The sequence below is a fragment of the Lepisosteus platostomus genome, chromosome 7, assembly GCF_059453375.1.
Source record: "Lepisosteus platostomus isolate fLepPlt1 chromosome 7, fLepPlt1.hap1, whole genome shotgun sequence".
Lineage (NCBI taxonomy): Eukaryota > Metazoa > Chordata > Actinopteri > Semionotiformes > Lepisosteidae > Lepisosteus > Lepisosteus platostomus.
The window spans coordinates 8,645,320-8,661,200 of NC_142617.1; the positions used below are offsets into that span (position 1 = coordinate 8,645,320).

The 15,881-nt window shown below is 36.5% G+C and overlaps 1 protein-coding gene across 1 annotated transcript; it reads right to left on the reverse strand.

The window, feature by feature from the left end:
• Nucleotides 1–109: 109 nt before the first annotated feature.
• Nucleotides 110–14,938, reverse strand: nars2 (asparaginyl-tRNA synthetase 2, mitochondrial). The gene is made up of 14 exons (XM_088639066.1): nucleotides 14,527–14,938; nucleotides 14,045–14,154; nucleotides 11,884–12,004; nucleotides 10,097–10,237; nucleotides 8,650–8,730; nucleotides 7,378–7,481; nucleotides 4,950–5,082; nucleotides 3,542–3,640; nucleotides 3,423–3,460; nucleotides 3,266–3,332; nucleotides 2,211–2,348; nucleotides 1,481–1,578; nucleotides 492–518; nucleotides 110–355 (listed from the first exon to the last, which is right to left on the reverse strand). Exons 1-14 carry the CDS (start codon nucleotides 14,683–14,685, stop codon nucleotides 211–213), a joined length of 1,461 nt encoding a protein of 486 aa, XP_088495192.1. The 5' UTR covers nucleotides 14,686–14,938; the 3' UTR covers nucleotides 110–210.
• Between the last annotated feature and the right edge of the window lie 943 nt (nucleotides 14,939–15,881).

Below are 15,881 nucleotides of genomic sequence, written 5' to 3' on the forward strand. Positions count from 1 at the left end.
ACCATAAGCTCTCTGATCAAAGGTTTTCACCTACAGCATACAGTGACACAAACTGTAAGGAGCTAAAAGGAAATTTTCATCAACAAAATCTTGGGGTGAATGCACTGGCTATAATACAGAGTTAATTTATTTTAAAAAAGACAGGCAAAAGCAATGGACCCAATTCATGTACATTTGCATACATTAGCTCAAATACTGTACGTTTTATGTTCAAAGTACACAGGAATGAGAAAATCGTGGAAATGGGATAACATCCTTAATATTGTCAACTCCCAGGATACATTGCAGATAGCGTTCAAATCCCATGCCGAATCCACCATGAGGGACTGAGCCAAACTGTCTCAACTCCAAATACCTGAGAAAAATACAGCAGTGTAAACGAGACTTGTTTACCAATTTATACTAGTTACCTTTCAAGAAATAAAACATACAGGATTATATATCAATTTGTACTAAAATGCAGCTGTTTCAAATAATAAGGGTGGCCTTACCATTGGTATGTATCCTTCAGTCCTGTCCTAGGAAAACACAACAAAAGCCAATATAGCTTTAAGGTATAGTAGAATAATGCAGAAAAAATACACAATGAATGACTTCTGTTCACATTTTTCAGAAACAAGTGTCAGTATTTTAACGAGTAATACAATCCTGAAAATATTTTCAAACCCTGTGGCTCAGGGTTATTTTTATTGTCCTTGAAATACTGTAGTAAGTACATGAAAGAGGTGAAGTATATCCATTTGGGCGGAACACACTACGACATTTTATAAAGTACCGAAAGTGAAAAGCCCGTGAGAACAATGCATTGCTTTGTTAACCAAAAACAAAAAGATTTTTAAATGGACTGCAGTGATCGCTGCTCTGCTCTATTGAACATGTAAATAAGCCATGTGCATGCAAGACTCCCTCACTGAGTCTGTACGCAGTGGGAAACAGTGTCTGAAAATAAGATGAGACTGTCATGGGCACTATGACTACAACTATTTTAAAAAAAGGTAATTAACTGATGTCAAAAATGTCATAATTTTGTGAATGTGCACTGTGGTATTAAAATGGCTCTACATTCCAAGAATTGCCTATATCCCTAGAAATTAATTACTACTGTCATTATATAGTGTTGCTTGCTATATTATACTGTACATGCCTGCAAGGAACATTAAGCTGGAGGTAGCAATGGAAGAGGGTTGAGAATTGTAGAATATCATAAGCGCAAGTTTTATGACAAAGCCCTTCGCCTCTCATGCTCTAGGCCATTTTTAAAGAACAAAAACAGAATTTGTGCCTCTTTAACCTAATACACCCCCTCCCCAAATTGGAAGCCAAGGTCAACGACCTCCTGGAATGGATGTACCCTTTAAAAAATCTCAAATTATCTTGGAAAGGGTGGCCTGTACAGGCCTGGTATAGTAACTTTTTGATTTCTCTGCTCAATTCTGAGGTGACAGATGGGAAAGGACAGGTGGTGTTTGTGCATTCTTACTTCTCCAGGCGGGACTTCAGCAGCTCCAGGCGCTCTTCTCTCAGAGACCCTCCACACAGCTCTCCTATTCCAGGCACCAAGAGATCCACAGCAGCAGCCTGGGAAACACAAATAAAATACACAGCATCCCTTCCTGTGAGTGTGGTTCCTCGGGGATCACTGTACAATCAAGGCTTAATGTACATCATGCATCTGGACTGGGTAGGGTTTTCAAAAAGGGTGGAGTCACGCAGAGGAAATATTCTGATTTATCGAGGAACTGTATGCCAAGCTAAATGCCCCTTTTAATCCTAAAAAAGAAAAGAATGTTTACTAATGAGAGGGGGGCATTTAGTTCATCTAGCTCTTTTGAATTTTGGTAATTGCAAAAATCACAAGAGCATAAGATGTTTATTATTATATCTTGCATCTCCAGTTGAGAGAAAGTTAAGTAACAAATACAGGATAATTTCAAAATCAGAGTTTACAAACTTGGATGTACTGTAAAACACATTCCTTAAAGTTATATTCAGGGAATCAAATATGGTCATGAGAAATGTTTAAAAATGTCTAAAAAACGAATCAATATCAGATATTAGACAAAAACAGTACAGCTGAAATGCCTATTTTCCACTACAGGGTTTTTCCTTTTTGACTGATGTTATTTGTCGAAATACATTTTCATTTCTTTTCGTTCACTCTCAATATGGTGGTTGCAACACATCCTACAACCAATACAAATAAAACGTACTGTGTGCTGTGGCTTGTCCTCATTGTTCCTTGCATAGAAAGGCTTCAGGTTATAGGGGTAGTTAATGACGAACAGTGGGATGTTACCACAGTGCTGTACCAAGTATTTTTCATGTTCTGTCTGAAGATCACAGCCCCACTAAAAACCACAACACAGACATGAATTAAAAAACATCTTTTCAATGACACAAAAATCACGAATATGAACCGTCAAACTGCTAGACAGGTTTCAAATCTATCATTTAACCTTTGAGAGTTTCAAAGAACTAACAGTCACTTGTAGTTTAGTAATACAGTATAAAGAAATGCCATCTGCCTTTTGTAGTTTCAAAATGTGCTATACCAAAACAAGCAAAACACCCAACTCTTTTTTGGAAACGGATTTTAAGAGCTCTGTATCATTCCTGGCGTAATATGTCAGTAATTATTAAAGGTGTGTGACCGAAAGAGAGCAGGACAGTTTCCAATGACGAATCATGACACAAATGTCATTTAACTTCCTGTATTGAGTCATTTGTGTTCGTAATGTAGTACAAGATTGAAACATAAATCATACCACATCTCATGTCACTGAAGTACTTTATTAGAAAGTTTCAACAGCTCACATTTGTGTATATGAATAAAATCAATATCTCTGACATTTAATCTATACATTTAAAAAGCAACCAAGCTATCTCTAAACAACTTATTTTCATATCCTCATTATTCATCAGGAATGGGCAACTCCAGGTCTCAGTGGTCAGATTCTCACAGTCTTTACAGGTACTTTTTAAGTAGCAGCTTATCAATACCTACAGACTTAGGCAATTTAACTTTTTTATTCAAATTACTGAATCAATCAAGTAAAAGGAATCAGAAGTGGAATACAAACTAGAAGACACATAGGCCTCCTGTGAACTAGAATTGCCCATCCCAGACAACTCTAGTATGACATTAATAAAGAAACATATTCACCATATCTGAGGTACAGTACTGTAATCATGGCTAGCTGTGTATCAGCTTTTATAAAAAAAACAAATGGAAACTGTGAACGGGTTACTTATCAGAAGTACTTGCCTCTGGTTTGAAGGCAAAATTCTGCTGACTGTGTTTCAGAACGTCTACTGCTTCTGTGTACGAAATACTAAACGACAAGGAAAATATATTTTACCTACAGGACAAAGAGAAGAAAACACGACTCTTTAAACCGGAAGGTTTGGGATTAAGTACTTACACCTTAAATTTGTTCTTCAGCATGTGATTCAATCTGTCCTGAGTGCCAAAAAAAAACAAAAAGTTATAAAACATAATAAGCGTGAATGATATAGTAAGGCGGGCTTTAGATTCCCTTACCATGTGTCCTGGTGCAACATACTTGTGATACAGCACTACGTCTTCTGAACACCTGGAAAGAATGCATTCTGTAGCTGTTTTGAAGAGATCTTCCATAACCTAAGATGGGAAACAGTACATGTACATCTTACTTGTGTGAAAAAACAGACATTTATATAAATATATTTATATTGAACTAGAACTTGTATAAGGAAAATAATGATGTGTTTTTCCAAATATTTGTGTTATAAACACACTGCAGGAGCTAGCTGAATGCCAAGTGTTTAGAAAGTTAGCTGCCTACTCAAAGACAACTATAATGTGAAAACCGTGCATTGTGGAGAAACGATGTTTGATACACATTTTGACACTGCGTGGGGTGTTGCTGTGTCGGGGTGCTTTTAAGTATGTGAAGCCTTTGGAAACAGAAGCAGAGTTGAAAAACAGTGCTTTTATTTACAGTGTTGAACAAGAGCCATGGAAAACCTGAAGACAAAAGCCTAGTTCTTTCCAAGCTCACTTCCAAGCCCTTAACTCGAAATCTCATACACTGCTATACATAACCACTTGCTGCTCGCTTATAGCTCCATCAACTCTTGAAGTTACAGGTTCAGAGCTCTTACCACCACACACTGCTGTTCAATATAAATATGAGCGGATGTTATGATCCTTAGCACGACTTTCAGTAGGATAGAATACAGATGTAACGGAAGGGAAAACTTCCAGATGATAACTGCTATTTTGTACCACTGGCAACAGTTTCACACGGCAGGCACGGCTACATGTAATTAGGTCAGCTTAGACCGGGACTCAGACAAGCCAGAAACAAATTTCCTTTGTTCAAAAGAAGAGCTAACAGATACAAAAATAGTATCCTGTTTTTAGAAACATCTTCTTCATTTTGTTAACGGAATACTTTACAATTTTCTTTATTTGTGTTCAGAGGATGTCAACAGAAACCTCAGTGGTAATACAATGTAAAAAAACAAGAATAAATGAACAAGCAGCTGACCAACAAGGCAGCCGTTCAAGAAACCTCAAAACACACTTCTCTTTCAGGATACTTTAAGGATGTTTGCATGGTTTCTCTTGAGATGCCGTAACAAGCTAATTAGATTATTCACAGAGAAAATGACTTACGATTCTTAGAGACACCATTCTTGAGATTCCTAGAAGAAGTAAAATAATGCACAATGGTTCTACAAGTACAGTATATAGCTTCAGATCTGAAGCAAATACCTGTTATTAGACCCCTTCAATAATATAGTTTTGGGGCATTTTTCATAGTGAATCAAAACCTCAACATCGTCTATACTTAAACATTCACTAAACAAGCAGAGGATCCAATTAAAGTGAACTAAAAACTATCTTGGAAGAAAATCATGCTTCCTCAATATTTCTTTGCCATGAAAACACTTTTTTTCATTACCGTTGTTATATCTTCCAGACTGTGTGTAAAGGCAATCTCAGCCTCCACCATGTAAAACTCTGCTAGATGTCTTCTGCTCTGAGAGTTCTCTGCTCGAAAGGTGGGACCAAATGTGTAGACACAGGGAAATGCCCTTAAAAAATACAAAAAATCATAACAAGATCAAAATCCATGTTCAGTTTTAAAATTACAGTATTTTTCCTCAAACAAATGTCATTTACTAAGGTCTGTGCTCATAATCTGGAATGAAGATAACCAATGACCGCACAGAAACATCTTTCTTGTTTTAAGTCTGTTGATAGTATATTAATTAGTCTGGTTACTCTCTGATTTTCCCATTCAACGCATAATTTAATTTAAAATGAGGCACATGTTGATTTTTAATTGGAATTTGTTTAACTGATTTTGCAAGACTGACTTGCTGTTGTCAATGGAAAACCAATATGCACAAAGTAAGCTAAAGTGACATCATTTTCTGACTCTGTTTTATCAATCCTTTATTCAATAAACTTCATAGGCACACAATTTATTGTTCTAATTTTTCTTTCCTTCCTGTTTAAGGGGGAATGCCCTAAAAGAATTGCCAATGAAAGAAAGCTGATTTTAAATCTTGGTGTTACATCTGAAAATCATCTGATATATTACTGCTAATTTATGATATCATGTTGAGGCTTGTTCCACTATAATGAAATACTACAGAAAGACCAAGTGGCAGTTTGGTTGCTATGGAGATGTTAATAATAAAGAAAGAATGATTACAAATGATTTACTATGGTTTCATAAATATGAACATAAGAAAGGTTGCAGAGAAGAGGGGGTCGTTTGGCCCTTTAAGATCACCTGGTTGTTAGTAGCTCTGAGTAACTCATCCAGTCTTTTGTGAAATAAGACAGGATATCGGGTTCCATAACATGGCTGAAAACCATATCCACCAACAAAAGGCACTGTTATATAAATACTCTAGTAAAGCAATGCAGTAGTTAAGTTTCTATAGAATAGATTTAGATATAGCTATAAAGCACAGGGCATAAGAATTACTTGTGTCTTCAGTAACAATCACTGACATCTAATTCACTTGCACTTCTAAAGAAACTGGTGTTGGACTCACAACAGAAATGATTGTGAGATTTCTGAGAAACATACTTAACTCCAAGGACACTATCTTAACCCTCACAAAAACAAACTTCAGTAGTGTAGTGTTTTCTAACCGAGTCACTGTATTAACTACACTCATATTAGCCAGATTAAGAAAAGGTAATAATTAAAGTCATGAAGCACCTATACGGAAGGGTTTCTTTGTAAGTGTAAAAAAAAAATAGATACGTCTTTCAAAAATCTTGACCTGGGAAGAAATGTCTTCCGCTGTTGGAAAGATCACAATGTTTCAATTTAAAAAACAACCACAAGAGGGCAGAAACGACCCATGGAAAGGTAAAAAATAGTACCAATCCACAACATTTCACTCTACATTCCTTACGATGACACCTATCACATTTGGACAGTTGCAGTCTGCAGTTTACACTTCGATCCAGTTAGATCCAGCCATTTTCTTATGCAAGACCACAGCTTTTGAAAACTTAAATCGTATAATTAATATATAAATCATACCGTTAATATATATAATTAATATATAAAGTTTATCGACCGGAGGTCTGTTTGAGGGTGAAAAACTAAATGGCAGTCAGGTGGTCTTCCTGGATCATGCAGACACCGTATTTTGCCATGTTTAAAAGGACTGTCACTAGAACGAGAATGTGCAAAGTGTGACTGGCCAAATGTTTTTTTAACAGGAATAGTTCCCGATACAGGCTGCAAAATAATTGTAGCAACCTGTGAGGTGCATATTTGAAGCAGTTATGGGTGGTTAAACTGTCCACGTTTCAATTTAATTGGGCAACAGTTTCAAAGGTGAAGATTTTGAACATTTTTTAGAATGCAGATGTGATTGTTTCAGGATCTTCCATTCTTGGATGACTAAAAACAAATATTTAGACACTACATGGCACAAGAAACCAAGAAAAACATACGTCAGACCTTCCTCTACTACACCACAACTTGTAATAACACAAGCCATCCATTTTTCTCATGACTAATTACTAGTACTCACCTAGAAACTGCCTAATAAAACCAAATATCAGATAAATACTGAATGTTACAAATGTGAGAAGGCCATTCAGACCAGTGTATTTGCAGATTCATGTCAGAATCTCCTCCAGCCATTCCCTGTAAAAGGCCAGGGCATTAGCCTCACAGATGAATTATAAAAACAGATTATTCTGACTTAGCAAAAAAAGACAGTTCTCAAAGGAAGGGTTTTTTAGCAAAAAGAAAGGAAAAAGAGGTGATTTCAAAATATCAGGAAGCACAGGATCCCTGGAGATCTAGATGAAAGGAAGACAAACAAACCAAAGAAAACTGCATTCCTCACCCTGTCATGACCTCTAGATGAAGCTGTCCCGAGACCGTCAGAAAAGCAGGAACAGAGAAGAAGTGGGGTTCATCTTCGCTGGCGCCCTGCTCTCTGCCTGCAGGCTAAGGACAAGGAAATAGTACAGAAGCCATCCATCTTCAGTCGGACATTAACTCTGCAATTGTCTCTCTGAAAAGGAGAATCTAAAATCAAGGACCTACAGTAGTACAGACTTGGAAAGTTCATCATTCCAAAGGATTTATTCATGATTATAAAATAAAATATTATTATTTGATCCATTGTGGTGGCAAGTATTCTGACACTGTGGCCAGATATGCCTGAAATCAGATCAAATGCTAGCTGCCCATGTTAAGTACTACTTATTTACTTCATTTTTTAATGAAAAATGGAGTAAGTACTTAATTCATTAATTATGAAAAGTTTGACTTTGCTCTGCGCAGTGCGTTTAAGATGACTGTTTCACATGTTTAGAATTTCTAGGATAGAAACATTATCCTATCTGTAAAGATTTCCGTTATTTAATGTTTATTGTTCCTTCCTCAACAAGGGTATGAACAAAAATGAAGGCCATTACTTGTTTTTACACATAATTTTGAAATAATATTGAAATAAACAAAACTTACAAAATTAGAAGAAGAATGCAGCAGTTTTACTTTAAGAAATGCATGCTAAACATTTTTTCTTTGGATTTTCAAGCCTATAAACACCCTATGAAACTTTAATCGTGTTACATAATTCTCCTAAGGTACTTCCACATCACCAGTTAAGCAGATATCTTCATTCAGCCCCAAGTCATTTTCTAAATCTGCAAGGCAAGATGTCACAAATAATGTACTAACACGCTCAACTTACAGCCCCTAGTGTTTATGGAAAAGCAGTTGCTTTGGAAAAGGAAACTGACATACTCCATGCACTTACTGTACCACCTACATCTCGCTCTAAAAGGGGCTGCATGTTCCTGACTTGAAGGCAAAGTTTTGCCCCTTTCTATCACACCAGATATCTGCTGCAGATTTAATTTATGACTGAATTAAACTAAGCATTTCCGTTGTTTGAATAGATGGCTAAGAGGTTTAAAACATCTGTGTGATAAATAGGTCATATTATTATTTATATACCCATATTTCGTCAAAATAAAAATGCTCCCTTTAGATATTATACTTTCACAGCTCTACAGAGGATTTTCTTCTCTATTCTGTCTTTTCACCTTCAAAACGTGAAAGTTCTCTAAGAGAACATTTAAGTTAATAATTTGGGATCTGCACTTACTTCAATCTGGAAAAGTTCACCAGCACCCTCACAGTCGTTTGAGGTGATCACAGGTGTATGAATTTGCACAAAACCATTATCCTAAAATAGAAAAATAAAAAACTGATGCTTAGATTTTAGATTTCCTCTTTATTTTTTCCCCAAAGATCCTGGGTCTTGTGCTTTCTATCAGGAAGTGTACCTGAAAGAATACATTTAAGCAAATACATTACTGTGTAATACTTCAGTTTAAACATAATATATACATTTTTAAAAGACTGTATTATTGGGACACTGGCATAATCTAGCCACAGTGAAATGCATTGCCTCCTTGTGGTTACAGAGTAGTACTGTTTTATGAAGAAAAACTGTCCTGAGAGTTTCAATTAGAAACTTTGAAACAACAGTATGAGGCAAAATAAATGTGGAAACTTCTTGACTGTTGTCAAGACGACCAAAAAAATCTTAAATTAAAATTACACTCTCTTCAAAATTCTCTTAAAAAAATGTAATTGTGTAGCACTTTAACTTTATTATGAAATGCCTAACTATAATGTAAAAGTGTGACCTTTAGTGTATTTTTTTTATTTTAACTATTATTGAATGAGTGTTATTGTTTTGAAATTATAGCAATCTTTTGCATCTACTAATTTAAGTACCAAATACTGTAAACATCTGTTTATTTGAATTTTGATGCTTGGTTCTAAATGCATATATTTGCTTTAGCCAGCAGACATATCATCCTGAAACTCACAACTGGAAACTCACTGAAGCTCAGCAGGTATGAGCCTGGTCAGTACCTGGATGAGAGACCTCCTGGGAAAAACTAAGGCTGCTGCTAGAAGAGGTTTTAGTGGAGCCAGCAGGGGGCGCTCACCCTGCGGTCTATGTGGGTCCTAATGTCCCAGTACAGCGACGGGTCACTATACTGTAAAAAGGCGCCGTCCTTCGAATGAGACATAAAACCAAGGTCCTGACTCTCTGTGGTCATTAAAAAAATTCCAGGGCATTTCTTGAAAAGAGTAAGAGTGTAACCCCGGGTTCCCATCCAAATTTCCCATTGGCTCTTACCAATCATGGCCTCCTAATAATCCCCATTTATGAATTGGCTTCATTACTCTGTTCTCCTCCCGACTAATAGCTGATGTGTGGTGAGCGTTCAGGCGCACTATGGCTGCCGTTGCATCATCCAGGTGGGGCTGCACATTGGTGGTGGTGGAGGGGAGTCCCCAATACCTGTAAAGTGCTTTGAGTGGAGTGTCCAGAAAGGCACTATATAAGCGTAAGCAATTATTATTATTATTATTATTATTAGTCTGCTTACTTTCACCAATGTCTAATACAGTTTTGTGCTACGTTCTAGCAAATGAATACAAAATGGAAACAGGATAATGTAGACAGGTATTTGCATTGATCTCAAAGACATGGCTGAGCAGTGGTAAGGGCATGGGAGTCACTGAGGTCTTACCTTGAAGAAGGACTGAATGGCTGTACTAGCTTCACTTCGTATTCTCAACAGGGAACCGAATGTTTTTGTCCGGCAGCGTAGATGTGGGAACTGCCTGATGTACTCCAGTGAATGCCTTTCCTTGATTTTAAATGGATAATCCTGAAATCAAAGCGTATTTTTACGTAAGGTATAATTCTGAACCTCCTCTTTATTGATTTTCTCGAACACGCATCCGAGATTACATTACATCAATAGTGTACATATGAAAAAATAAAAGAAAACAAGTAATAACCTGACTCTGTGACTCTGTGAAAAGAAAATGGCACTTCAAAGGGTAAAGTTTATTCCACACTTTGGCAGTGGTGTATAGTTACTGTATGTTTTAACAAATCTATCATTTTTCTATAGTTATATTCTTTATTAGCAGGAACATCAAAAACATTTCATTCACCAAAGCCCACTCCCAGGTTCCACACCAATCCATCTTCCCTTAAGCTGCCCCTTAAATCAAGTCACTTAAGTCACTTCTCACTTCTCTACCTGATCTGCTGTGCAGTGGGGCTGCTAGCATAATGGCTGCCAAATGTCATCCAGGTGACGGCTCCACTGCACTGACATAACCTAACTTACCACCTACATTTCGGTCTGAAAGGGATTGCATGTTTCTTACCTGAAGGCACCATTCTGCTCCTTTCTATCACACCAGGTATCTTCCGCAGAGCTCATTTATGATTAAATTAAACTAAACATTGCAATTATTTGAATAAAGTGGATTCCCTTCTGCAGGTAATGCGCTGTGGGATGATCAGCTCTATTTAAAGGCATGGATTATTATGTGAGCTGAATGTTTTGTCTTTGCCAGTATGAAAAGTGTCTGGATTCCCCCAGTATGCTCCAGGTGCTCACGGGGGGGAAACACCTGCTAAATACCATAAAGGAAATGCATACTGTATATACAAGTAGGCTAAGCCTGCAGGCTACAACCACCTCATTAAAGACAAATACATGTGGGTATTCCAATAAAGTACTTCGAAAAGTCCCTAAATCCCTTTCAAGCTTAAAACAAACATAGGAAGGTTTCTTTATTAAATATGCTGCAGCGACAGTATGTGGAGAGATGGAGACTGTGAGGTTGACTAAACCTTAATGAACCTATACGAAAAAAAATGTGTGTGTTAAAATGGTAAATTCATGTACAAAAACGTAACGCCATCTCTTTGTTATCAGATGACATTTTATAATACAGATGCTTTGTTTATATTGAAGCCAAGGCAATATCAGGGAAAAAAAAGTTCAGAACAAGGCTGTTTAATGTCTTTCTTTAAGAAAATCTGAGAGCAACTCATAACTTACAATCCAGTGAATTGCTTAGCAGTTTCTTCATGGACACAGGGGGCTTAGAGGGAAAACCATTGATACTTTAAGCTATGTGAGATCACAGGAGAACAGTTCTTCTCTTAAGCCCTGTGCTTTGATTGGACCACTTTGCTGCAGCCTTCCAAATCCCCTCTGGATTCAGCCCAAGACCAGGTCTATGGGGGGAGCAGCATGTAGTAAGATTGCAGTCAGCTTCTGGATTCACCACAAGCCCTAGAAAAGTTTTTTTGAGTGTGGAAAATGATGTAACACTAATCTGCACAAATACACCCAATGTACAACATTAAAAACTAGGTAATATGTGCGCAGATTGTCTGGCGTTCATTGTGAGACTTTCAAACCTCAAGGTTCCACCTGGGGTTAGGTTACTGAAAACAGAGGAGGTTTGTAATCCATCAGTTAGTGGAAGTGCTTGGCACACAACTTACCACAGGGTTACAATCTCCGATCACTTGGATGCTGTCTGCCTGCAGTTCAACAAGCTGTTTCTTATGTGGGCTTTTTTCCAGGGTTCCTGAGATTTTAACTGCACTTCCAAATGTAAGACACCTTTATATAACAAAATGATACAAATAAAGATATACAGTAATTCATCTGAGTACTGTACGATATATATCAATTTGTAAAAGCAAATTAGAAAAAATTCCACAAAACAGTGGTTTTCAACCAGTTGTCTGCAAAACACTGGAGATTCCCAGAAACTAACCCAGATGTTCCCAGAAACACAGGGAAACCTAGTTGGGTCCAAAAAACATTTGTACTCAGTGGATAAAATGACAACGTATATAAAGGATTTGCTGAAATGTAACTTTGCCTTTAGTATTTTGTAATTATGCTATTAAAATTGTAGATTATGTTTTTTAAAACTATGTTATTAAAGGTTGAAAGAGGTACAATGTAGTATGAAGTAGATACAAATGTTGCTTCATAAATGAAAATTGAACATCTACTGTATGTGTGAAGAAAGTTGACCAAATTCAAATTAATTTCACTACTGATATGTTACCAAGTCCGTGGCATGGTACTGAGGGCCTGGGTTCAACTCCAGTGGTGCTATCTGTGTGGAGTTTGTTTCCTGCCACAGTTCAAACACATACTGGCAGCTTAACTGGGTTCTTGGAAAATTGGCCCTCAGTGTGCGTGTTTGTGGCTGTGTGTGCCATGTGCCGGAATGGACAGGAATGACTTTGGTGCCCCTGTGACCCTGAATTGGTTAAAGCAGTTAGAAGATGGATGGTTGTTCCCAAATACTTTAAAACGTTCTGAGGCTGGAAGAGAAAAATAATGCTCTTCTGTGGACAAGAAAAGAAACCTTTTTTGTTTTCTTACAGAGCTTAGTGATGGATGTTATGTGGCTGAAAGACCTGAGCTGAACAAAACCATTTTGAAAAAAACAGATGCAGTGAGATGTACGTGTTGTATTTATGAAGATAAAATGCGGCATTCAGTATCTCTGTTTATCCAGGCAGAGTATTGCTGGGAACACCAACATTTGGAAACATTATGGATGAGCGAGTTTTCATTTCCATAATGAAACGGGAAAGACTGCATAACCCGCAATCCACTTTCTTGCCGCTCGTCAGTAACTACTTTTCACGGCTCATAATTCTCAGATTTTAAAGGGGTCAAAACTGAGAAAGCCAAGCTGATCATAGTGTTGGTTGAAATGCTGAGACCACTGTCTTGACATTAACTATTTCACAGGCTTATGAAGCACGGAATATCCTTTATTCTGCTCACGCGCCATCACCCTCCACACTCTGTACACAACACACAAATATTTGCCTTTCTGTCTGTGCAAACAAAATGCAAATTCTAAGCTAGTACTGGTCTGCACATTTGTTTGATAAAAAATACGATTTTTAATAATATACCTGTATTTCACCATTGTACTGTATATTAAATTCATCTTTGTGTTCTTATTTTAAATTCCTAAGACATTACTATGACTTCTATTTCTCTTGATCACACTATCATGCTGTTCCTTAGAAGTTTTCTTAACTCTTAAATCTTAAGTCAACTGTAGCCTGACTTGTACTTTGTTCTTGTTTGGGCATGTTACAACACTTGTTCATATCATTATACTGTTATACACTTGTTTATATCACTGTACTTATTGCACTGTGACTATATCTGACTGTAAACTTGTTACACCTTACGGTACAAAGTGAGATTAGTTTATGTAAATTGCATAAATGTTTCTGCAAAATCATTAAACTGTATCTTTACATCACCATTAAGCATTTACATAGATACACACAGTATGGAGTTATTAGTGATACAGTATAAGGAAATTGAAAGTGAAAGAGTCTGTATTTAGTGCATCATATCAGTACTGTATCATGTGTTCTGTAAAAGGGTTCTAGGCATCTACAACAAGGGATGTAGATGTCCAGCAGAAACTACACATCTTGTTTGAAGAAGTTTCCTTGGGATCTTTTTAATAAAAAGCTGGATGAAGTACTCATATCAATCAGCTAGTAATGACCAGTGAAGGTGATTCAAGAGGGCTTCCTCTCGCTTCTAACCTTTCTCGTATTCTTAGAAGTAAAATTTCATTTGAAAGTAATAGTAAAAACCAAGTCATACCTGTTATACAGCTCTGCATTGGCTACAACCTGCAAACTCTGCAGAGTGCTCCCATCGTTGACATGAAGAAACAGAATTTCCTTCTGGGATCGGACAGAACGGACCCAACCCTAGAGAGGGAAAACAAGGAAGTAACTGGCCATGTGGAAAAAGATTCTTAAATAGTAATTCCATGGGAAAGTATCTGGAACACTCTCACTTGTTTAAGCCTCACTACAGCACTTACAGCACAACATCACAGAATTGTACTCCCCCCAACAAATCTGATTGACTTTTAATATTGTTCATCATCTGGGAAACAAGAATCTTGCATCTTCGCTCGTCAGCGGTAACGGTAAGGTACCTCGCAACATAATGACAAGCAATCATTTTGATCTTGTTTATAAGTAGTCATAACCTCCATTTTAAAGCCTCTTTTGTTAATAATAATATAGTAGATAAATATATATTTATTTAATAATACCTGCCATAAACACTCTTACCTGAATTTGTACATTTTTTCCAAATTCCTGACTTGAAAGTACTTGACATATTCTCACTTTTGAAGATGATTTCTGGCAGTAAAATTTACAATTAGATACTAAACGATTAGAAAAGCACGACCTACGTATACATAAATGTAAGAATTTGATTGGTAACATCTGAAATTAATTACTAAATTTCAATAACTACTACAGTACCAAAGGTTATGTACCAGATATAGAACAAAATGAAAGCCGATACTGGCTATGTTCGGTTTCGCATGAAAATTGGGGGGAAAAAACTACGCCTTCAATATACAAATGTATTTAAACGAAGAGATATTTCAATTCTTTCCGAAACCAGTATTCGTTTTGCACTTTTAACATTCATGCCTTTTCCCCTTTTTCCTGATATCGAACTACTTCCCGTTTCATACGCAGTGTATTGGCTACTCTGTTTCTTGTGATTCGTGAATTAAACCAATCGGGAAGAAAGGAAGGAGTCAAGCGGATGTCTAAATGCATGCTGGGAAATGTAGTTTCATAGCGGGTAGCTGCCGATGGAAAGGATTGTTTGTTGATTACAGTATGTATTAATATACTTAATACAGGTATGATTACGTATTCTGTCCACATCCTACAACAAATATTATAACGACAAAATATGTGCTTAGCCTAATCTTTCCTTTTTGTTGCTCCCTGTGTGTTTCTTTGGCTGTCTCACAGACAGATAAATTTCTAGGACAATCAAGATCTAGTTTTAACTGGGTATTTATTATTATTATTATTATTATTATTATAATCAATAATAATAATAACTCCTACTTTTGACACCCAGTCCATATGACAATGTGTCTGTTAGTTAGATGATCCAGAAAGGAAAAACATGAAGCGAAAAGAAGAATATTACAGAAAATAAAATATTGAATTCACTTATTTTTCACACATCTGAACCAAAAAATAAAACCATAAATAAAGCATGCCTTTCAGATGCCATGAAGAAGTGTGTAAAATGAATTTGTATCCCTGTAAATATAGTATATAAAAGCAAAATGCGTACGGTCTGAGGACATATTACACTGTAGCACTTCTTTACTTAAATGTCCAAATTAATTTTTCTATAAATGTAAATTGAAAATAATTCTATGTTAAATACTTTGGTGTGTTTTAATCACATCACTTGTTTTTAAAAAACATGGTTTGATTCTTAATGCAGGCATACCAGTTATATACAATTAATGGTGCCAGTGTTATTTTCGCATTTAATGAGGACCAGCAGGTCCCAGTGAAATCATTTTATGTTTGTTTATGTAAATATGGCAATTTTATCTAATATGCACTGTAATGAAATCCAGGTAAAATTGTACACAACAAGA